The following is a 24,198-nucleotide window of genomic DNA, read 5'->3' on the forward strand; positions in this document are numbered from 1 at the left end:
AGGTTTGATGGTGTAGGGAAAAACTTAATAGTAATGAGGGATGTTTCAGGTGGAATGGGTTCCCTCAGATAATAGTAAGTGCATCGCCCCTCACTGGAGGTCTTAGGGCAAAGATTATCTACCTGCTTATTCGTCTTATTCAGGGATGGGTTAGGCTGGATGGTCCCTTCCAAATTAGGCTCTGTAACTGAATAATTTTCCTTGGGAAATGACTTTAACAATCCTTAGCAATGTTGAAAACCCTGTTAGAACTCTAAGTATGGAAATCAACCAGCAGGACCCTGTTTCCTGTTGACTTCCTGTCCTGATCAAGTTGTGCTAGCCTAAGTGCCTGCTTAGTGTTGTTCTACCAGCAGGAAGTTTACTGTACTGTCACTCCAATAAAAGTGACTTTCAAGGGAAACTACCAACAGCAGCCTTGTGCTCATCTCAAGTCATCATAGGCTGCCCTGATGGCTCCTGGGACAAACTAAATGGAATGCTTTGTGGTTCTTTGATGATAGGGGTTACCCAAGAATAAAAAGGTTGTCACTAACAATTAAAATAGTCCGAGAAACAACTTTGTTATGTTAAAGGTTGTCATTTCCTCCTCAATCATGTGAGGAGACTGAGCCTGGTGATTTCTCTGGTTCTTTCTAGCTTTAAATCCTATGGTCCTATGATATAAACTTAGTAAGCTATATGAAGGGAGGGGATGTGTGCATGTGTGTGTGCATGCATGTGTTTGTGTGTGTGTGTTTCCACAGAGCAGCAAATTCTTCAGGCAGCTATGTTGGGTAGGTGCTAGGTTATATGTCCATTCATTTGTCACCTGAAGACCCATTTTCTCTAGTGTGTTCCTTTGGAAAGGTGGCCAAGTGGTGTTGTCAAGAGTCTAGTGAAAGCCTCTTGTTAGATTTTCTAAAGATCAGTTATGATTAGCAACGTGGCCCCCATTGACCTTATGCCTTATTTCATGGATGGTGATACATTATTTGCATTGCACTGAATATTTCATTTCCAGGAGAATGTAAGTTCTTTGAGGGCAGAGACAACTTTGTTTTTATCTTTGAATCCCCAGCATCTAACGTTATGGCTGGCATTAAATAGTAAGTGATTAATAAATCCTTGTAGAATTGGTTTGAATATGTCTGACCAAGTTAATAGGCTTTTCAATACAAAATTGTATTTGGAGATGGTAATGTTTTTTTTTTCCTCTTCTTAAATCTTATTCAATTAGGATTAAATCCAATTCAATCCAATTAACTTGATCTTTTAGGTATCTAATGCAATGAAAGTTTCATAAAAACAATTTTAAAATGATCAGGCTGGGCATATCAATATTTATTGAAATACTGAAAAAAAATTTCCATTGGCGTTGAGAAACTCCTGGCAAAGAACTGACATGACAATATGTATTTCACTGATACAGTAAGAGAACTCCAACAAGTAACTAACTGCACACTCTACCCAAGGCAGCTGCAGAACATCTGTATCACAAATATTCAGACATTACAGATTGTCTGTTTACAAACATAGAACAACTATGGTAAACCAGCCAAAGCCCAAACCTTTTCATTTTAGTCTGCTTTTACTAATATGTCCTGTAATTGATAAGGCAGTCAATAAGTAAATGTCTGGTTACAAAGTGGTTAACAATTAACATTAGAGAAATTGAGTTCACAAACTTTGGCAAGCTGGAGGGATTCTCAGAACCACAGACACTGGTAAATATACATTCTAGTTTATCCGCTTCTGAACTTTCTGTTTCCATCAGGGTGGATGCAAAATTTGACTGGCAGTTGTTGTTGTTGGCTTTTTTTTTTTTTTTTTAACAAACCCTTCTGTCACATTCCTCTCTAGTGAGATTGTAGCACTTTATATATATAGTTAATAACACACTTATATTTGACATTTTAAAGGTTTTAATATGCAGTGAGGAGCACTGTATTAGAAAAAATAGAATTTACAGAATGCAATGCATTTGTTTGAAATGTTAAAAAAACAAAACAAAACAACTCAAAACAGAAACAGTCCACAAACCCCTTACCCATGTTGTACATATATGATCGGACCCACTTTTACAGCTCACTGGTAAAAACGATTGGTCTCCATATGGGACTGGGTCAACTTGGTATAACTGGAAAAAATTCATTTTCATATGTTGAATATGTCATTCTGCTGAGCTATTTTTCTGGGGTCCTTTAAACTGTTTAGATTAGAACGAGTGGTTAGAATTGGCAGTAGATGTACAGCGAGGAGTCACAGATGTTAAACTTTGCTAAGTTTGTACCCTACACACTGATGAAATATTTGAGCTGAATCACGAAGGTGATGAAACAGACGACTTTGAAGGACTAGAGAAGCACGGACTGATGTCTTTGGTATACAATGTACAATGCTTGGAAAGGAATTTAAGGTGAAGAGCCCACCTTTCTAAGATAAGATCACTTGAAACAGAGGACGCTACAAGTCATATAATTTACAACAGATTTTAAATAAACTACCTTGAGGATTAGGAAGATTTACAGGCATTGAGTCAAGTGACTGATTTTCATTCATTAAGACTCTTGTATGTCCCTGAACTATATATTCTACTAACTTGAAAACATGCTACAGTAAACACATATATTTGGCTTCTTCATTCTTGGCTATATCTTATACAAAGGGGAAACTAAGGAACAATAAATTAGCATCATAATTGTCTACAGTTGAAACTATGATATACAATATAAATAAACTATTTAAAAGCCAGCAATATTTATGAAAAAAAATTAAGAGACTAGGAGGTTTCTTTTTTCTTTTCTTTTCTTTTCTTTTCTTTTTTTTACAGTTTCAACAAGTGATTGTGCAGCCAATAATCTTTAAAAAAATTAAAGTTTAAATGAGATTCCCTTTTGATTTTAGTGTCTCACGACGTACAGTAATTAAGAACTGGTAAAAAATAATTACCAATCAGAAAGCGACATGAAGGAAATGACTGCGTTTGCGATGTGTAGTATCACAGTTCCCCTCCCCCCACAGGACCTAAAGAATGTAAACACTAGGTTTTCTTTGAATGAAAAAGTAGTAATACTTTATTTTAAACATTTCTTGATCCACACCTGCACAGTTAACTCTTGGGATAGTGAAATAAGGCAAGACTTTCATAACTGTGACTTTACATGTCATAATACTGATAACTGCGTTTGGAAAGAGATTGTTTGTAATTGTCTTTCACCAATATTTGTTCTGCAGCAGACTTTGGTCTACTTAGAAAGGGCAGTATCACTCTTCTTTTGGCCTCTTTGTCAAGCTTTTAGTTACTTTTCATAGTCTTCCCCTCTCTCACCCCCACCCCCAACACATATTAAAAACAAGTCCCTTCTTTCCCACTTTTTGGCAACGTTCAATTGCTATGAGACTAGATGATTTGATTTTCACTGGCTTTCCTTGTTCACTTGAACAACCTAAAAATGTTCTTTGAGATTCAAGCACAGATTTTTTAAAAAAGCTTTTTTAAATGAACTACAAACGTGATGGTGAAAAGACTGATGTGCTCTAACAAGCCATTTGGCACGAAAATTTTACGGATACTAGCACATGGTGATGTCCAGATGCCACATCACCACCATAGCAGCAGAAATGGGTCTCCTTAAAGCTTTTAGCTTTGGACCGGTTGAAAAGCATGTGATAGCATGTTTTCCTGTGTCATGCTGACATAGACCAGAAGAGGGATACTGCCTCCATTTTTTTAAACAACATGAACACGTGACAAAACAAACTTCAGAACATATTAAGAATGGCAAGCTAACTTATTCCTAGACTGTTCATACTAGCAGTTTGCAGACCTGACACGCAGGCTTTTTATGGTTTGGTGGCATGGCTGTTGTGTGTGTGGCCTTCCACAGGTCTTTGCTTTCCTTCTTCTTTTAAAACAGGTTTCTGCATAGAGAACACATCCATGATCACAGAAGAGAGTAGGTGTTGGGTCCTTGGAAGGATAATGCAAAGGATGCTGCTGGAAGATGCCGCTTGCATCCTTTAGAATCGTTTTTATTCCAGCTATCTGGTGAAGGAATTCAGTGCACGCAAATCCCCCCCCATTACAATAGCTTAATAACACAGGTCAATTTGTTCCTAAATTTCTTCATTTAGTGGAGATCAGTTTAAATATACAAGAATTGTTCTGTCCTTTCCCATTTGACATGGTGATGGTGTCCACCTGCGAAGTTCATTACATCTTATTGTAGCGTCTTATATTCCTTTGGGGATGTGTAGCATTTGATTCACAGTTTGCAATACATATACCCTGATACATCACTTATTTACTATTAAGTATTTGATTACTATACCATTTTCTCAGTGTCTGAAAACCAAGTTCTTAATTAGTGTTGCTTGGAGCAGTTCAGAGTATTTCTTTCCTTTTTTTTCAGCTTTTTTTTTAAAGCAGAAATAAGCTCTCGGGGGGCTTCTTGGGGGAGAATTTATGCTCTCTTCGCATGCAGCATTTCAATGAGGAGGTTATTACATGGAACGTCCCCATTCAGGTGTTTGTAGTAGAGGTATTCTTCAGCCTGCATGCTGATGGCCCGGATCTCTGGTAGCCGGAGGAGAAGCTGCCCAAACTTGTCTGTCTGTTGTGGGTAGTTACACATTGTGTAGTCCAGCAATGCAGCATTCACTTGTTCTTGAACCCCTTCCACCAGCTGGAAGTTCTCAAGGTTTTTGACATCTGGATTAAGAAAAAAAAAAAGAAGAAATCACACCATTTCAATTGCATTTTAATTCCTGTTTACCAAAGCCTTGAGTTCAATTAATGGGTGTATTTTCCTCCTGATATAAAGCATACTTTACATGCTGCTGAATATTCAGTAAATCCCACTCACCAGGCTTCTTGGGGAAAAAAGGATCACAAAAGAAATGGAGCAGAGTATCTTGTTGAAATTCTGCATATACCTCAAATCAATTAGACACCAATGGATTTTGAGCAAGGTCAACTCTTTTCATATCTTACAAAAGGGAAAGGTTTGTGGATTCCTAAAGTAGAGAGACCATAATATATTACCAGCAAATGAGTCCCCAGAGAAAGACCCATCTTAACCCAGTATATTACACAATTCATATAATTCTGTATTAATTTTTCTGACCCAAGGTGAAATCTGTGTCCAGGGTATGATGTAGTTAATTCTAATAAAAAGTGACAGGGTTCTTGTTTCTGTTTGACATTTTCTAAATGATTCTGAAAGCCTTTGACTTGTCTAACCCATGCTAATGAACCATCTGGTACACTCCAGTGACTGCCAACATAATCTTCCCTACGAGAAACTCTCTAAAATATATATCTTGGTGACTAATGATCTTTGCAAAATGAAAGCTTTGTCCTTTCGGCAAAATAACAGGATGGGACAGTGCCCTTTAACCTGATACTGGCTTCTCCATTTTTCTTTGAGCACCTCAGTATTCATGTAGGGAATGTGGGCCCTGAAAGTTCATTTTGCCTTAATCCAAGTGGCCATCTATAGTTGTTTTAGGGCAACTCTGCCTTAAGGGGACACTATAAATATTGAAATAAAAGACGGAGGGAGACTAGCTCATTGAAAATTTCTTTGATGAAACACCACTTCTGTTGTTTATTTATGCAAACAGCACCCCTTGCATTCAGTGTGTACACAGTATGCAGATATGTGTATAGTTCCACACACATGCAAATAAATCCAAACACGTGTGTGTGAAGTAAGCAGATGCAGGCCCTCTCTCCTTCCAATTACACAAAAATAAATAGGAAAGAGTTAGGGCTATCTGATCCTGAGGCAAGATCAGTGGGGCTCTTGTTGAAAGCTGAAATGCACAAAATCCAATCAACTCTGTTAATGGTTGTCAAAGGAACCACTGCTCTCTCAAACATGATTTTGCATTATATACCATTAAATTCATGTCTGTGTATGAATATGTATGCATTTCGTTTTCTCTGTATCCATACACAACAGGGTTGGTTTACACTTGCTGGAGAAATGTGTCCAGAATGATTTGGATATTTACATGTTTCACTATAATTTTGCATCAACGTGCCCTCCATCCCCCTTCTTCAACTCTCCACCCGAAATTAAAAAACAATGAGGAAATTGAGTATTAAGGTAAATAAACATAAGTAATATGAGATGCAGGGCTGATGTTTATTTTGAAGCCAGGGTTGTAGAATCAAATTTGTTGTCGAAGTGGATTAATGAGATCCTCAAATAATCACTGATGTAAACAAAGTCCTCCATTGGGAGGGCTGCACCTCAGTATGATATATAAACTTGATAGACAAGTAGCACAGTGCATTGTCCGGATAAAAGCACCGGATTAAGTGATCAGATAAGATATGTAAATGGGTTTTGCAGGCCTTAAAGTGAACCATAAATGTATTATTCCTCCTCATCCTTCTTTCAGTTTATCCAGATACATAAAAGTCACTCTTCACTCTGGAATGCAATTCTCCAGAAGCAGAGACACAAAATAGTATTTATAAATCTTTAGAATGCCAGGAAGCCTCAAGAATTATCACACCTACATCCCTTACTATAGACAAATGCACATAATTATACTCACCTAACTCCAGCAGATAAAAAACCCCCATATTTTCAAGATTCAAATGCCTGACTATGAATGATTCCCTATACCACTCTTTTTCTTTCAATTAATTATTTCCTTCTTGAATATATATGAATCATCAATTCAACACATATTATGAAATTTGTGTACAGTTTTTAAAGACATATTTCATTCTTCATTAATTGCAAAATGAAGCCTCTCATGCATTCTAGAATTAATCATCTTATGCCTTTGGTTCCTCTGTGTAGGAAAGACTGTAAAGATTGAATTTTTCTAAGTGTGTGTTTTCAAAGATATATCAAAGTTCTATTTGGTTAGGTATGGTCCAATGTAAGTGATAAAGGAAGACAAAAGCCTTGTTAGTACACTGCTAACTCTTGGTATAAAATAAAAACTCTAAACAATGACTCTCCTTATGCTCTCGATACTAATATTACAGATGGGTTCTACATTGCTTATGAGGTCTTGCTTTATTGACTGATACATGACAGTCACATGGCATGATGGGTAAATGTGATTTTGAAATTTCCAACTGAAATTCTGATTACTTTCTCAGCAAAATTCTTTCTTCTAATCTTCACTCATCCTACAGGGGACAGGATTTGACTCATTTTTAAGAACTGTCTGTGGGAGGGTGTAAAAGAATATCCAACACTACACTGACTTTGAAATGAGTTACTTTTAATGATAAAGTGAAATAATGGTTTATGTTACAATGAAAGAAGTTCTCACAGGCAAGACAGAGTGAACAATAGTCGAATGGATGACGAGGGAGGGTGTAGGAATTTGTCCAGTGGAACATGGGAGATAAATGAATAGTGGCCTATTTAAAAGTGAGTATTTGAAACTTGTTTTCTTTGACAAATGTAACTCTGAGAATCAGTTGTACATTTGGGGGAAGGGGAACAGGATTTATGCCAAATGTAAATTCACCCAAAAGCAAACAAAAGAACCCCACTAGTAAATAAAGCCTACATTTAAAAAAAAATATTTACTAATAGGCATTTAAAAAACCTTTTTTGATTTTTGTTTGAGTAATGGCTCACAAGCTGATCAGGCCAGGTAATTTTACTTCCAAAGCCTGAGAAACTATTCCATTTCTTCTTCTTCTGCAATCAGTGAGTACTTATTAAGTGTCCAATATTTGTCAGGTACTGTACTTTCACATCATTACTTGAAGAGAAACATGCAATTTCTGTCCACTGAAGCCAAATTCTCTTCAATTCAATTTCCACTGGAATCCTTTTGACCTGAGCTCATGCAATTGAATGTCTTCACTCTTAGGTAGTTGCCATGGCTTTTTCTATTACCCATAATAGGAATCATGGAGCTAACTGTACCATACGGACATGTTCACTGAATGTACTCTTTGGTTGTTTCTTTCTATGTCTCCACAGGCAAAAGGAGTTGGGATTTGAGGCATCCACCCTGAAGTTCAAGCAATCAGGAAAAAGAGAAAAAATATGGCTTCATCTTGATTCTGAAGATTAGTGGATTATAAGAGTTAAATTTGTTGGATAGCTATCCTCTTCTTAACTTCATCTGGATGAAAATAAACTTATAATACATTCAATTAAATATATGGAATAGTTCTCATATCATTTGGAAAGAAGAGATATGTGACTATTTCTATCTTGTAAGAATAAGATGTAAACATTTTTCAGTTCAGGCTTTTTGGAAAATTCTGTATTTAACTTAACAGATCTATTCCTGAAAAGTGGCTTATAAATCAAAATTTTATAAATCAAATAAGACTTAAAATTCAGTGGGGGAATCTGCTCTACTGATGTTGTCCTTTAAGATCTCATCTTGGGTTGAAGATAGCTCTGTGTTCTCAAGAGCGATGCCAGTGGAGAATAAGTTTCTGTCAATCAATCAAATGTTAGGTACTGTGTTGGGATCCTGAGACACAGACAAAAGTCTAATGGTTCCTGCCTTCCAAGAACTCACATTGAATAAGGAGGAACACCACATGCTCAAATAAGCAAAATAAATACAACTAGGTTCTGATTAGTGCTAATAACCCATCATTATTAAGTTTGCATTATTTAAATTTGCATGATATAGTTCCATTATTACTATAAATAGTATTTACCAAATTATTTACCCAAAATATGTATCATATTTTACATAATTGTAACTTCAAATACTGTGAAATTAAATACATAACACCAATTCATGGGACTCATTATTCTCACTAAGCAGTATCTGGCTGTACATACAGTTAGGTAATTTTTAGGAAAGCATAAACAGCTGTGGGATTAGGAAGGGCCTCAGGTAGGATGTGACATTTGAGTTAAATTTTGAAGGAAACTAGGGATTAATTGGAAGAGGTAGAGGTGAGAAAGAAGAACAGTGTATTCCAGATTTGGAGGACAGTCTTTACAAAGGCATGGAGATGGGAGACTGGATGCTGTGATATGTGAGAGACAAGCAAGAAAGCCAATCTGACTCATCCTGGAGGATATCTGAAGGGAAATAATGTAGGTGTGCAGTGGATAGAGTGCTGGGTCTGAAATCAGAAAAATATCTTCCTGAGATCAAATTTGACCTCAGACACTAGATGTATGACCTTTGGCAAGTCACGTCACCCTGTTTGCCTCAGTTTCCTCATTTGTAAAATGAGCTGGAGAAGGAAATGGCCACCCACTTCAATATCTTTGCCTGCATAGAGTCATGAAAAGTCAAAAGTGACTGAAAAATAACAGAAAGTGTATAATAAAGTTGGAAAGGATAGTTGGAGCTAACCATGATAAAGAATTTTCAATGCCGAATAGAAGATCTTGTCTTTGATTCATGGAGAACCATTACAGTGTATTGAGCACAGAAGCAGAACAGAAGAGCTTTAAGTGGTGAACCATACACCTGTTGCCTCAATTTTGTTGTTGTTTTTCTGTTGTTTCATTTGGGTCCAACTCTTTGTGACCCATTTTTTGGAGTTTTCTTGGCAAAGATACTGGAGTGGTTTGCCATTTCCTTCTCCAGCTCATTTTACAGATGAGGGAACTGGGATGAACAGTGTTAAGTGACTTGCTCAGGGTCACACTGCTAGTAAGTAGCTGATACCAGGTTTGAACTCAGGTCCTCCTGCTTCTAGGCCCAGTGCTCTATCCACTGTGTCACCTAGCTAGCTGCCCTTGCCCCAGTAAGTCTAACTAAAATCAGAGAGACTCACCAGCAGATTGACTTGATTACAAGGTGATTAATTTTTTGGCTTTGACAACCTTAACAATTTCTCTGGTAATAAGCAGAATGGCTGTGATGGAGGAAGGCATACCCACACTAACAAACAAACAAGGCACAGAAGTTTTGAAGAAAGGAAGTCCTGTAAGTCAAAGGAATCCCCAAAGTCAAGACTTTTGTACGATGAATCCACCTGTTTGCCTATTTCAAAAAAGTAGTTTTTTTGCACACCAGTTTTGTGCAAAGTGCTGTATGTTGATATGTACACTAACAATTTCAAGTGGCCTCAGAATCTCCTTGAACCCACCCCGTTCAGATTCTTTGGTCAGTGTAGAATAGCAATTTGTGCTGGAAAAGTCATGACTTTCTTGTCTAGATGGTACATAAAATACTAAAATCGTGGGGAGAAAAGTGCTGATGCACAGATAGCATCCCCAGTGAGGCAGTTTCTAATTTGTTCTGTTTTTTAGTTGTTTACTTCATCTCCCCAAGAATCTAACAACTCTTTAAGCCAACATGCTGTTGGAATTATTATTAACATACAAATCACAATAACATTGCATTTACATAATGTTTGCAAAGCAACACATTATCTCATTTATAACTCACAACAACCATGGGATATAGGTACTGTTTTATACCCATTTAACATAGGGGAAACTGAAGTGAAAACAGATGAGGTGATTTGACCAGCATTATATCAGTGAGTATCTGAGGCAGGATTTCAACCCGGATTTTCCCCTACTTAGAACTGCTAGCACAATTCATTTGGACGTACCCTCTTTTGTAGAAGTTGAAAATGTTAATAATTTCCTTTAAGTTGTCCATATTCCAAATCAGGTCCCTGTGGCATTAACCTTTTAATGGTTTCTGAGATCCTTGGGAACCATAACTAATCTAGAAAAGGATTCCAGCAAGAGGAGAAATTCTCAAAGGAATTGACAATGAATTGTTTGAGAAAACAAAAGCATAAATTCTGGAAAAATAATTATATAGTGGTAATTCCTTAGAAAAATAAATATAAGTGCTGATGAGCACTCAGTGTACAGTTTCCATTTGGTTCTGCGGTGTATCACATCTGGCTTGGGGAGTGAGACTCATGATCACGAGAAGCAGTGATTTATTGATTTTTACAGGACCCAAATCCTCCCAAGCGTGCATGGAGGGTTTTTTTTCTCCAGCATCACAAAGTCTCTTGCACTTAGGGTTTTGCACATTCCTTTGAATTTTATGTATGCTCTATTTAATACAAATTGAAAGCATAGATTGTTGAACTATAACATTTTACATTCAAAGTTATAAAGGTTAGAAATTGTCCATAAGTAGAACTAGGTACCCACACACCAATCTCTGTAACCTTTAAATTTTGATGACTAGAAAGAGCATTTTGTGTTGCTACTCTAGGTAACAATTCCTTATCATCTGTTCTACTTTATTCACTCAGGGACTAATTACCAACTTTTTACATGAAACAGCCTTACTATGAGCTCACAGTGGGGCACACGGATTTTTCCATTCTTATTGGAGAGTAAACCCTTAGGTCTTCTTGAATATATTACATGTTTTACCAGGCATTGCACTAGCTCTTCTGTCATGCATGGAATTTATGTTCTCTCTGAAGATGAAGACACTTTTTTTTGGCTCCAGAGGGGTCAGTAGCAGCATTTTTCTTGCTAGTGCAGCCTGTAAATATTTCCATTCAATGCTCTTTTTTCAGGATTGGAACCTCTGAAACAAGAGCATCTAGCCTGAAACTTCTCAGAGTCTCAGCCGAAAAAGATAAGATGTATAATTCATTTATACATATATATGTGTATACATATACACACAGATATTCATACACAGATACGCATATGCATAAATTTTCCAAAAGTGAGATATCTTGGTTTGCCCATTTAAAACCTATATTTCACAGAATCATAAGATATCAAGTTTCAAAGGAACTTTCAGAGGCAATCTCATCCCACCAGTAGGAATGGAAGTCTCCTCTCCATATCCTTTACAAGTAGTCAGGCTCCATTTTGAAGACTTCCAGTTAAGAGGAGTTCATTACCACCTCCCAAGTCACCCCATTACTTTTGGACAGCTCTAATTGTTAGGACTTTCCCCCTTCACTGACATCGAAAAGAAACCTGTCTCTCTGCACCTATTGCTTCTTGTTTCAGAATACAGAGCCAAGCAAAAGAAGCTGAATCCTCTTTCCTCTTTACAGCTCTTGAGATACTTGAAGATAGCTATCAGATTCTTCTCCAGTCTTCTCTCATCTTGATGAAACCTTACCGATTCATCATGATCTACAATCCTCTCACTACCCTGTCACCCTTCTCTGGAAATGCTCTAGTTTTTCAACTTTTCAACCTTCCTCAGATGTGGAGGTCAGCAGTGAACACAATGTCCTAGGTATGGTCTGACCAGGGCAGAGGATGGTAGGACTAGTCAACAAGCATTTATTAAGAACCAACTATATGCAAGGCATTGTGCTAAGTGCTGGGCATACAAAGAAAGGTAAAAGATAGTCCCTGTTCTAAAGGAGTTCACATTCTAATGTGAGGAGATGATATACAAACAATTACATGCAAGCAAGATCCATACAGGATAAATTGGAGCTAATCCACAGAGAGAAACCATCAGATTAAAGACATTCGCCTCTCATTCTGGATATTATATTTCTATGAATACAGTCCAAGGTTGTGTTGAAAATAAGTTCTATAATGTATACAGACAGTGAAGCTTTTTCCTTTGTGAGACTTTCAGAAGAATAAGATATGACAAATAGTAATTTGTCCCCAGAGAAGGCTCACTGATTTGACAACTCCTGAAATGGGAGAGAAATGCCATGACATTGCTTTAAGGACCTGGTTACTAATGTTAAAGAGTGGTTGTTCTGAATATATTATGTAAATACTTTCCAGGGAAGTCATTTTCTCTTTCTCTCTCTTTTTTTGTGTTTGCTGAGTAATGTTAGTTCTATGTTCTTGTAGTATTTTGTTCTCTCTTCTTTTTCTTTTTTTTTGGGGGGGGGGGAGGGTAGTGGTGATATATTAGCATAGGGAACTCCTAGCATAGAATTTGGTCTATCTCTCCACAAATGCTGATTTCAAAAATTTATTTATAGCACCATTTTAGTTGTCCAAGGACACTAAGAGGTTAGATTTGCCCAGTGTCGCAGAATGAGTATGTGGTGCAGTGGATAGAGCATTGGGTAAGGAATCAGGAAGGCTCATGAGTTCAGATCTGGCCTCTGATGCTTACTAGCTGTGGACAAATCACTTAACCCTGTTTACCTCAGTTCCCTTATCTGTAAAATGAGCCAGAGAAGGAAGTGGCAAACCATTCCACTATTTTTGCCAAGAAAACCCCAAATGCGGTCACAAAGGGTTGGGCATGACTGAAACAATTCAACAGCAAGAAACAACACAATGGGTATGTGTCTGAGGCAGGACTCGAATGCAAGTCTTCCTGAGTCCAAAGTTATCTCTCTATTCACTACACTGTCCTTCCCTTGCTAGTCTAGCTCCACATACCTATTTCCAACCAAAGAGAAGTCCTTCCAGATAGTATTTAATGATTAGGCCAAAGCATATACAATGGAGCTGACTTATTCCTTCATTTCATAGCAAAGCTTCACACTCAGGGCTTCAAATCTACATGTATGATGTACTTTTGTTTAAAAATTCTGCTGTAAATCATTTGTGTGTAACCCATGATCCAGTTCTTCCAACCATAGTGTCAGTAAGTCCAAAACCCAACCAAACAAAATGGTTCCTGGCAAGAGCAATGTGTGTAACTGGCCTTTTGCTTGATCTGCTATGTTTCTTCCATGCTGATTGCTTGGCCAACCACCCTTTTGTTAATGACTTGGCTAGGCTGGTCCTCAGGTGGTAGCCAAACAATCTGTCACTGGGCTCTTGCTTGGAGCTCTCCCTTCTTGGTAGGACCTTTCAGAGCCCTAACTTGGCTGGCATAGCCTTCAAGAACTCAGGGTCACCTCTATGGTACAGTAAGGAATCATAGAAGTGATATAATCATCAAATTGAGTAAATTCACAGAACTTTAGAGTTGGAAGTGATCAAGAAAGCCAATTCCCTCATTTGACAGGGGAGGAGGCTGAAGTTATGAGTGCGTTAGTTACTTACCCAATGTTTCTATTAGTGGCACAATTGGGATCAGAATGCTGGTCTTCTATTTCTCAGGCTAATGACCTTTCCACTTAACCATTGTGTCTTTTTTCCCCCTATCTTGACTGACTTGGGAATGGAGAATTCTACTTTATGGATGAAATCATAGATAAAGCATCCTGCATAGATCATTACTAATTTTGGGGGAGTTTTCACACAACTTTATCTACTTAACACTAATATATCAAATGTTTCTTTGAGGTTTGATATAGTAATGTCAGTTTTGATGTTTGACATAGCTGATGATCTAATCGTACCAGGGCATAATACCAGATCATTCAGAAGGAACTCTAGGATTCTGGCAAAAATCTTGATGATAATTGAGAGGTGAAGTAGCATGTGTACTGGATGGAACTTGGACCAGAAATCTGGAGACTTGGATTACAGGCCTGGCATTTTCACTGGTAATCTCTGTGACAATAGCAAGTTATAATTGCTCCAGACCTCAGTTTATTCATGTACAAATGAAGGCAATATACTTATTCTGACTACCACTCAGAGCTTTTGTGAGAATCACGGTGTCTTAGAGGTGGAAAGGATCTCAGAAATCACCTTGCCCCACCTGCATCTGATTTGGGTACCAGTCAAAGAAACCCCAACCCCTCAGAGTCCCCCACAACCTTGAAGGTAGATGTGGCTGGCCAAGCTCTGGGGAAACAACCTATCTACAGGAGTGGGATTGGGAGAGCAGTTTCAAAGCTTATATGTACTATTATATGTAATCTATAATTTCTATTATTGGGAAGTATTATATTAATAGTATTATTGTAAGTAATAAACAATATATATTATATTAATGGATTATATTGTTAGAGGATTTTGTTATTAATAGAAGATTACATTATTATAATTATATATTTGTATTCCCAGTGAAGCTGAGAGGTCTTAATAAATACTGGTAAATGTGGTGTTAAATTGTAGAATTTATTGTATATTGAGACTTTTTTTGGGAGGTTGTTTCCCCAGTGCTTATCATAGTGCCTATTACACATTAGACCTTTAATAAATGCTTGTTGGTTGATTGGTTGATTGTTTTTGGTTTTGACATCCAATTCCATTGGTGAAGGGAACTGCCAATCCAAAAACTCTATCTGTTGAAGCACAATTGATCTATAGGCACTGAGTACACGAGGACAAAAATGAACAGTCTCTACCCTCAAGGAGCTTAGATTTTATGAGGAGAGACAACATGTACACACATAGGTATATATAAAATAAATCTGCAAGTCAGAATTTTAGAGAATTATGTGTTGTCCATGGTCACACAGCTAGTATGTTTCTGAGGTATGGCTAGATCCCAGGTCTTACTTACATACTATCTACTGGGTCGTTCTATTTCTTGTTGTATGTTGACTGTGTATTATCCTGAAGGGTAAATGCAAGCAATCAAGCTTATTTTATTCTTAACATAGATATGAAATTCTCAGGGTACATTGTTTTCAAAACCTAGAGTCATAGATGACATAGCTCTCCCTGAACTAATTTTCATGTAAAAAGGAAAAAAGAATTTAATTGCTAAGTGGGAGAAATGATGACAAATTCTTACAACTTAATTAATGCAAACAAAATTTAAGCTAACTTTCTTGAACTATTTAAGAAATCCCTACCTGAACACTGCTACATTATCTCCTATTGGGTAAATGCTGCGGAAAGCAAGAATTCATAGCAACTTTTCTAGGTTATAGATGCTGTACATAACACATACACACACACACACACACACACACACACAGAGTATTTGAAATCCAAATTAGCTGATGTAGATGGCTATTGTCTAATCTAGAATTAACAAAATTATAATGCAATTATGCAGTGTCCCAAAAGACTCAGAGCAATTTTAAGCTGTCAAAACTTTCCTAAGACTTTTGGGACACTCTGTATAACACTTTCACTCATGACAACCCTGTGAGCTAGGCAGACAAGTAATCCTATCCCCATTTCATAGATGAAACAGCTGAGCTCAGAGATGAAATCCTGCATTCTTTGCATTATATCATGCTGTTTTTCTAAAATACAACTCATTGGGTGCTTTAAGCCTTACAAAGTGCTTTTTTGGCAACAACTTTGTGAAATAGATGGTAAAAGATAATATTATTTCTACTTCTCAAACAAGAACATTTAGTCTTGAAGGGGTTAAGAGCATTGCCCAGGTTTCTATGTCTCATAAATGGGTTGACCTTGCACTCAAATCTAGTGTTCTTGCAGCTTCACTGTGGTGCTTCCCCTGACTCAATAATGTCTATCAATTTTTGGGGGGTAAACTTTGAATAAGGAACAAGATGAGGTACAAATTTTTTTCCTTGTTTTCATTCTGACTTCAGTTAATATCAAGCTAATGTCAATATTATCTGACCCTAGATGATAAGTCAGGTTTGGACTTTAGCTCAGATCCATCCACAAAACTACATGTACAGTGAATTTAATATTTTAAGGACTGATGATTTTGTTAATGGTATTCTTCAACTGAAGCAATTAAACTCTAAATTTTGACAAATTACTCCTGGAAATTGCTGTGTCTAAAAAAGCCATCACTGTGTGATGAGCCTCTCCACACTTAAGTTGGCTGGTTTTAGGACACCACACTTTTGGTCTAGTCTTAGGCCAGTACCTGAAGCCTTCCCAGAGGGGTAGCACCTGCCAAAGCTCACATTCCCATTGACGTAACCTTTGAGAACTCAGGGCTACAGCTACTCCCTAACGAGGTGTAAAAAAGTGAGACATTAGGAGAGGATGTACAGCGTTTACATAGAGAGAAAGCTTGGTGTAGTGGAGAGAGCACAAGTCTTGGAAACAGGAAGCCCCGGGGTGGAATTCCATCTCTGTCACAGTTTCTTGAACGTATGGACAGTTTCATTTGCAACTGTGTATTTCCTGTGCCTAGCATACAGTGGTAGCTTAATTAATGCTTGTTGATTGATTAGTCATGTGACCTTGGATAAGTTATATAGCCACTGTGAACCTCAGTCTTCTCATCTGTAAAATGGAAAACATAGCGTCTTTGTCGTAGGGCTATTATGAAGATCTATTCCGATAAGCAAATATTAAGTACAATATATATATGTGGTATACATATTGCGCATATATGCATGTTATATATGTATACATACATGTCTCTATGTAGACACATAAATACATGTATATACATACGTGCATGATGTGTGTGTTTGGCATGATTTTTGTTGCTTGGTAATTTCAGTTGTGTCCAACTCTACTTGTCCACCTTTTTAGGGTTTCTTCTCCATTTCCTTCTCCAGCTTATTTGACAGATGAGAAAACTAAGGCAAACAGGATTAAGTGATTTGCCCAGAGTTAGCCAACTAGTAAGTGGCTGAGGCCAGATTTGAACTCAGGAAGATAAGTCTTCCTGATTTCAAGCTGAGTACTCTATCCACCGTCACACATACACATAGACACACAGACACACGGACACGCAGACAGACAGAGACAGAGACAGAGATACAGACACACAGACACAGACATAGACACACACACACACACACACACACCACGTACAAGCCTCTCCTAGATCACTGCTTTGTTGTAGTGGAGAGACTTGCATAGCTCAATGAAACTATGAGCTATACCGTGCAGGATTACCCAAGACAGGCACGTCATAGTGGAGAGTTCTGACAAAAGGTGATTCACTAGTGAAGGAGATGGCAAACCTCTCCAGTATCTTTGCCAAAGAAGTCCCATGGATAGCATGGGAGATAGTGGAGGACAGAAGGTCCTGGCATGCTATGGTCCATCGCGTCATGAAAAGTTGAACATGACTGAATGACTAAACAACAGTGATGGATGTGTGTATATGTTTGTATGTTGTCTTGATAGAAGATTATTTTTCTTGCAGTGTGTGCTCCTTGGCTAGAAGAATATTTCTGTAGGTGATTTCATAAGTATTAATGGGAGAAAGAACTTAATGCTGTAATATCCAGCAAGAATACCTGATTAAATTACAAAAAATATTTGAAATGATAAGACCAGCTTCCAAACCTATATATATATGTATATATATATACACAAACATATATGAGTATGCATATATACACATGTATGCATACACACACACATAGAAACATAGCTATACATACATATATACATGTATATCTATATCTGTCTATTTCTATACATACATATTACTAATTTGGGGGACAAATTTTTCCAAGTCATGCATGATACACAGCACAAAATATTGTAGATTCCTGCAGTTACATATTCTTATCAGTATTTGAGCCTAAATCAGGGAATGTCCCTCAAGGCAGCATGTGTTAGAACACTGAACTGAAAGTCAGAAAAACATTTCACCTTGTTTTGAGTCTCATTTTCTTTCTCTGTAAAATGAGGGGACTAGAGAAGATTGCTAAGATCCCTTCCTAATTTGATACTCTTTACCTATGGTGGAACTGTGAAAGGAAAGAGGAAAGGAATGGCAGAAACTGTGGTGTATAGATGCAAAGGAATGCTACTGTTGTGTCACAAGGAATGCTAAGCATGAGGGATTTAGAAAAACCTGGTAAAATGTATATGAACTGATGCAGAGTGAAGGTATCTGATCTAGGGAAACTAGATACTCAAAGCCTATAATAATTCAAATGAGAACCACACCAAAAGACAATAGAACTCAGATCAAATGCCATACTTAGCATCCGTTCCAACTGGCAAATGTCACAACATATCTCCATCCCTTTGGTAGGGAGATGTTGTTAGCTGGTATGGAATATTACATATGCTGTCATACTTGCTATATCAGATGGCTTTGCTTAAATGATTGTTTGCTTTTTTCTCGTTGTTATAAGAGAGAGTACCAGGAGAAGGGGGTTATTTGGAAGCGATAGTGGCAAAAAAGCCCAACCCTAAAATGAATTAAGAACAAAAAATAAAAGAAAAATCCAAATCCAAATCAATGTCCGCATTCTAACAATATTAAGAAACCGTTTATTACCCTGTGTTCCCGCATCCTTAGGCTCTATGTCTTTTTATGCCCACAAGCACTTACTCCTGTTTTTGACTGATGTAGCTGGATAAATTATCTGAATTCTTTTAAGTGTTAATTGAGTTTAAACTACAAATTACGCTGCTTTTTGCTATGTTTTATTTTGTTTATAGCATGTATGTATGTATATTTGATCTTGCCATTGGCTGTTGGAACTTGGCAAATGAATTAATAGCATGACTACCCCATTCTCATGTAGTTTTAGCTCCCCACACTTAGAATTCTGCTAAGTATATGAATGAGGCACCACAAAGGGAGCATCACATTTAAAATGAAAGGCTGACTTTAATCAGTGGTGAAAACCTTTAAGAGTCATATCCTATGTTCCATGTCTTTTCAGTGAATAAACAGGATATTACAGTATTGGAAAGTCAAAGTCCAGAATATGAATACTTAAATATTTTGACAGTAGAGTCTTAGTTGGTTTAGGAATTTGCAGTTTGGTTCACATGATTTCTTCCCAATAGACTAAAATTTTTATTTTTTCCCTCTCCCATGATTCTTTTTCCTATCAAATCCACTGTATGATTCTATTTTGGTTGAACAGGGGTTTGTTTTGAAACAGAATGAATGCCGAACCCCTGCTGTGTGTTGTTCTTTGTTGGCAGGGCTATCCAAACAGGAATTAGGGCTGTGTGTTGCCATCATAACTCCGAGTCTCTGTGTATGTCTTGCTAAAATGCTTCTAATTCTGCATGCACAAGGATCATTTTACTTTAATATTTGCTGAGCGATCAACACTTGGCCAACTCATAGACAACTGAGTCCCATCTACTGTAGGTTGCCTAACAGTTGGCCTGCACTAGGGTCAGGAAATCATTTGTATGTTCAGTTGGGTACAACCATTAATACACATCTCCAAATAAAGATTTCTTTTTTTAAAGAAATTCTGATTATTTCCTTTATGAATATTTGTGCTAAAATAAGAATTTTATAGTCATAAATGGCGGTATTCAAAATTCCAAGATAAGATGTCCAGGACCTAATCCTTCAAGTTTTCCACCAGAAAAACTCATGTTGAAAATCGGTGGGAGGTTTGCCTGTTCAAAACCAATCATGTCAGTCAGTCAACATCGATTAAGTGCCTACTACATGCCAGGCACTGTGCTCAGTGCTAGGGATACAAAGAAAGGCAAAAGATAGTTCCTGAACTCAAGAGGAAGAGACAATGTGCAAACCACTATGTACAAACATGATATATTCAGGATAAACTGGAGATAATGATAGAGAGTAGGCACTAGCATTACGGGAAATTGGCAAAAGCTTCTTGTAGAATATAGGAGGGATTTTAGCTTGAGATTAAATACCAAAATGGAGATGAGAAGGAAGAGAACTTCAGGCATGGGGGACCTCTACTAAAACTACCTGAAGTTAGAAATGAAGGGCCTTATGCAAAGATATTTTGAACTAGATAAGTTAGGTCTGAATTCCATGGCAGTCTCCAAATATTTACTGAATGCAGATTTTCATTTTTAGCTTGCATTAATTTAGATTGTAAAAGAAAAGGCAGATTCCCAAATTTTTGTAAAGACTGAATTCTCTCTCCCTCCTCCCCATATTTCTAACACTTTCACAGAATATATTATCTACTTCTGTTCAATTTTAGACAAGTTACTTAATCTCTCACTATTCTTAGACAGCTCATTAATACTAAAAGTTGAATAGAGCTGACTTGCGTTGGAATAGGGAAATTCCTTACCACACCATTTCCTATACTGAAGAAATCACAGATCCAGTTACTTAGCTGGTTTAGTCAAGAACCAAGATGCGACTGAAAAAAACCCCCCAACCTAGTAACTTGGTTAAATGCTACATAGGATAAAAGAGAAAAATAGGCATCACCTTTTTTTGGCTTCACTAAAATACTGTCAAATATAGGAGGAAACATGCGGAATAGGGTAAATAATTTAGAAAAGAACAAGTTAAAACCTAGCTAGCCCAAACAGAAAGAACTGGTTATTACTCACACATGGGTAACAATTTCTGGTGAAAAATAAAACATGAAAACAGCCTACTTGTGCCATAACCCAGAAAATAATAACCAATGAGCTGATTTTGTGACTCATATCACTTTTAAAGTACAGTATTATCAAAACATCTGCTTGCCTCTTGGTTTCTTTCACAACCAATGTACCCCTGCTCCCATTTGAACCAACATACATTTTTACTGTGGTCATTAAAAATTGCCAACAAGAAAAACATAACTTTGCTGACAAACCTTTTGCTGAATTTTCCCCTAGGTCTTGTTTTGAGTGGAAAAATTCTGTTTTCATTTGATTTTTGAATTTGAACTAGGGAGTCAGTGAGTCAAAAGCATCTATTATGTGCCTACAATTTGGCAGGTACTGTGCCAAGTGCTGGGATACAAAGAAAGGCAAGACAGTCCTTGCTCTCAAGTTTAATTGGAGAGATGACGTAAAAACAGCTATGTATGAAAAAGTTACATACAAGATAAATTGGCCATAACTAATGGAGGGAAGGCACTAGTCTTCTGGTTCCATGAGGTCTTAGAGGGCCACCTTGGCAAAATAAATTTGAATCTAAATGTTTCTGTAAAGAGCAGCACCCATAAGAAGCAAAAGAGGGTTATAGCCCTCAAGTATTTTAGCATCTAATTGGGGAAAAGGGACGTGTACTTTAAATGACAATAAGGAGTTAACAAAACAGTTCAAGAAAATAATAGCTGTCTGGGGCAGTTCTGGAATAAAGGGAGAAAAAGCCTCAGAAAATGAATTTGCATAGCAGTTATTCATCTATGAGACTGATTCTGCCTCTTTCTTATACATCTGGGCAGTTTCTGCCAGCACATTGAAGCTTTTAACACATCTGGTGTCTGCCTTCCTCTTCACAAAATGGACAGTTTTGGTATTTAAATAAGGTAGGAATTTGTCATTCGGGGATTATATAGAGTGAAGCTAATTTTCCATGGTGCAAAGACATTTTGCTGCCTTCAAAAAAAAATATTTCCCATTCTTTCCAATACCCTGTCTGTGAAAACAAATCTAACTCAACTCTACTTTTATTCATAGTTTGTTAGTGAGCTAAGTACTTGTAGTGTTTTCCAGAAACCTTTCCTTATTCTCCAACTGATCAGCTCTTTCCCCCCTCTTCAAATTTCCTTCTGTTGCTTTGTAAATATACTTTGGATTTACTTATTCACATAAATGTTGCATCCTCCGGTAAAACTTCCAATATCCATAGTAGGCACTTAATAATGAATTATCTTGTCTTTGAGATATGTCTTTACATATAAAATCAGTTTCTGGACCTAAAGCTTAAACCTTCTTATAGCTATACTATAAGCAGAAAAGGTTATTTCAGCTACTATAAAGTTTGTAAAATCAATATGATGATTGTGTTCTTTGAGCAAGTATAGTATGTGGAAAGGAGAATTGAAGAACAACTTTGGTCTAGTCAACAAATGTTCAATCTGATCTGCGAACTTATAAAAACTAATCTGATAAATGAATTTAATATCATTGCTTTCCTTTGTAATCCTGTGTATTTCATTTTATTAACTTAAAAACATTATTCTGCTAAGGGTATATGGCTTCACCAGACTGCCAAATGGGTCCTTGATACAGAAAAAGGGAAAAGAACCTTTAAGTCTAATGGAAGTTTTTCTTATTTCTTGCTGCAAATATCCATAACAAACCTTTGTATTGTGTTTGATTAAGGACGGCTATAGAAGACTTCATCTATGGGAGGTATATAATCTATACTCTGCCATATGTATAGGGTCCTACCTGAGATTAAAAGCCTAGGACCATGTTAAGTTACTTACTGTTATCTCGTGGCCTTTAGCACTATTGCTCACCTCCTTGATCCTTTCTTCTCTCTTGGTTTCTGGGACACCACTATCTTCTAGTTCTATCTGATTGTTCTTTCTCTGTCTCTTTTGCTAGGTTCTCCTCCAGATCTCCATGCCCTTTAGTAGGAGATGTCTCATACAGTTCTGTCCTGGGCACTCTTCTCCCTCTATCCTATTGGTGATCTCATCAGCTCCTATGATTTGATTACCATCTCTATGCTGATGTTTACCAAATGTACCTATTCTGCCCCAACTGCTCTGCTAACCTCTGATTGCACATCCCCAATAGCCTTCCAGATATCTCAAAGAGATGTTCAGTAGATATTTGGTAGACATCTTAAAATAAATATGTTCAAAACAGAACTCATTATCTTTTCCCCAAACTCTGCCTACCATCCTATTAATGTATAGGGCACCACTATGCTCTCAGTCCCTCAGGCTCAAAACCTAGGAGTTATCTTTATTCCTCATTATCTCTCACCCCCCCCCCCCCAATTTCAATCTCTTGGCAGTGCCTGTTGATTTCTCTTTTACAACATATTTCAAATATACTCCTTTCTCTCGTCTGGCATTGCTACCACTCCAGGAGAGGCCCTCATCACCATATGCCTAGACTATGGCAATAACCTGCTGGTGGATCTGCCTGTCTCAAGTCTCTCCCCACTCCAAGCTATTTTCCAAAGTACAGGTCTAACCATGTTACTCTTCTACTCAGCAACCTCCAGTGACTCCCTATTGACCTCAAGATCAAATATAAAACCCTCTGTTTGGCTTTCAAAGCTTTTTATAACCTAGCCCCCTCTACCTTTTCAGTCTTCTTACATCTTATTCCCTGACATGTACTCTTCAATTCAGTGATACTGACCTCCCGGCTGTTCCTCAAACAGCACACTACATTTCTTTACTCCAGGTATTTGTTCTGACTGGTCCCTCAAGCCTGAAATTCTCTCTTTCCTCATCTCAGCCTACTGGCTTCTCTGTTCCCTTTAAGACCTAGCTAAAGTTGCATTTTCTACAGGAAGCCTTTCCCAATTCCTCTTAATTCTAGGGCCTTCCTGCTCAATTATTTCCTATTTATCTTGTATTTAACTTTTTCGTATATATTGGCTTTTGGTTGCCCCACCATTAGATTGTAAGCTCCCTAGGGGCAGAGATTGTCTTTGGTCCTTTCTGTATCCCTGGCACAGAGTAGGCACTTAATAAATGTTTGTGGATTGCTTTATTGATTGATTGATCTATCCACTGGCTACATGACTGTAAGGTCCAGCAACTTTACACTGAGAGAAAACTGGATATTTTGACTGAGAGTTTAGAGAAAGAGAGAAAGAAGATGAGGAGGGGACTGAGGTAGCTATTCATACTGATGGGGTATTTCAAGTTCTGGAAACAGGCAACTTCTAAGAGCTTACAGTTCCTGTAGTATTTGATTGGTGGCAAAATTCTTAGGGATAAGAGTAAGAGCCAATAAGAGTAAGAAC

General features: G+C 37.4%; 1 protein-coding gene across 7 annotated transcripts in view; it reads right to left on the reverse strand.

Moving 5' to 3' along the window:
* Positions 1–3,027: 3,027 nt before the first annotated feature.
* NR5A2 (nuclear receptor subfamily 5 group A member 2) overlaps positions 3,028–24,198 on the reverse strand; it is a 178,948-nt gene continuing 157,777 nt past the window's right edge. For all 7 annotated transcript variants that reach the window (XM_072648279.1, XM_072648277.1, XM_072648278.1 and 4 more), the window contains one exon: positions 3,028–4,693. In XM_072648279.1, coding sequence (XP_072504380.1) covers positions 4,446–4,693 — 248 coding nt within the window. In that variant the 3' untranslated portion in view covers positions 3,028–4,445. The remainder of the gene's footprint in view (positions 4,694–24,198) is intronic.

Source organism: Notamacropus eugenii, chromosome 2 (genome assembly GCF_028372415.1).
Source record: "Notamacropus eugenii isolate mMacEug1 chromosome 2, mMacEug1.pri_v2, whole genome shotgun sequence".
NCBI classification, from domain to species: Eukaryota; Metazoa; Chordata; class Mammalia; order Diprotodontia; family Macropodidae; genus Notamacropus; species Notamacropus eugenii.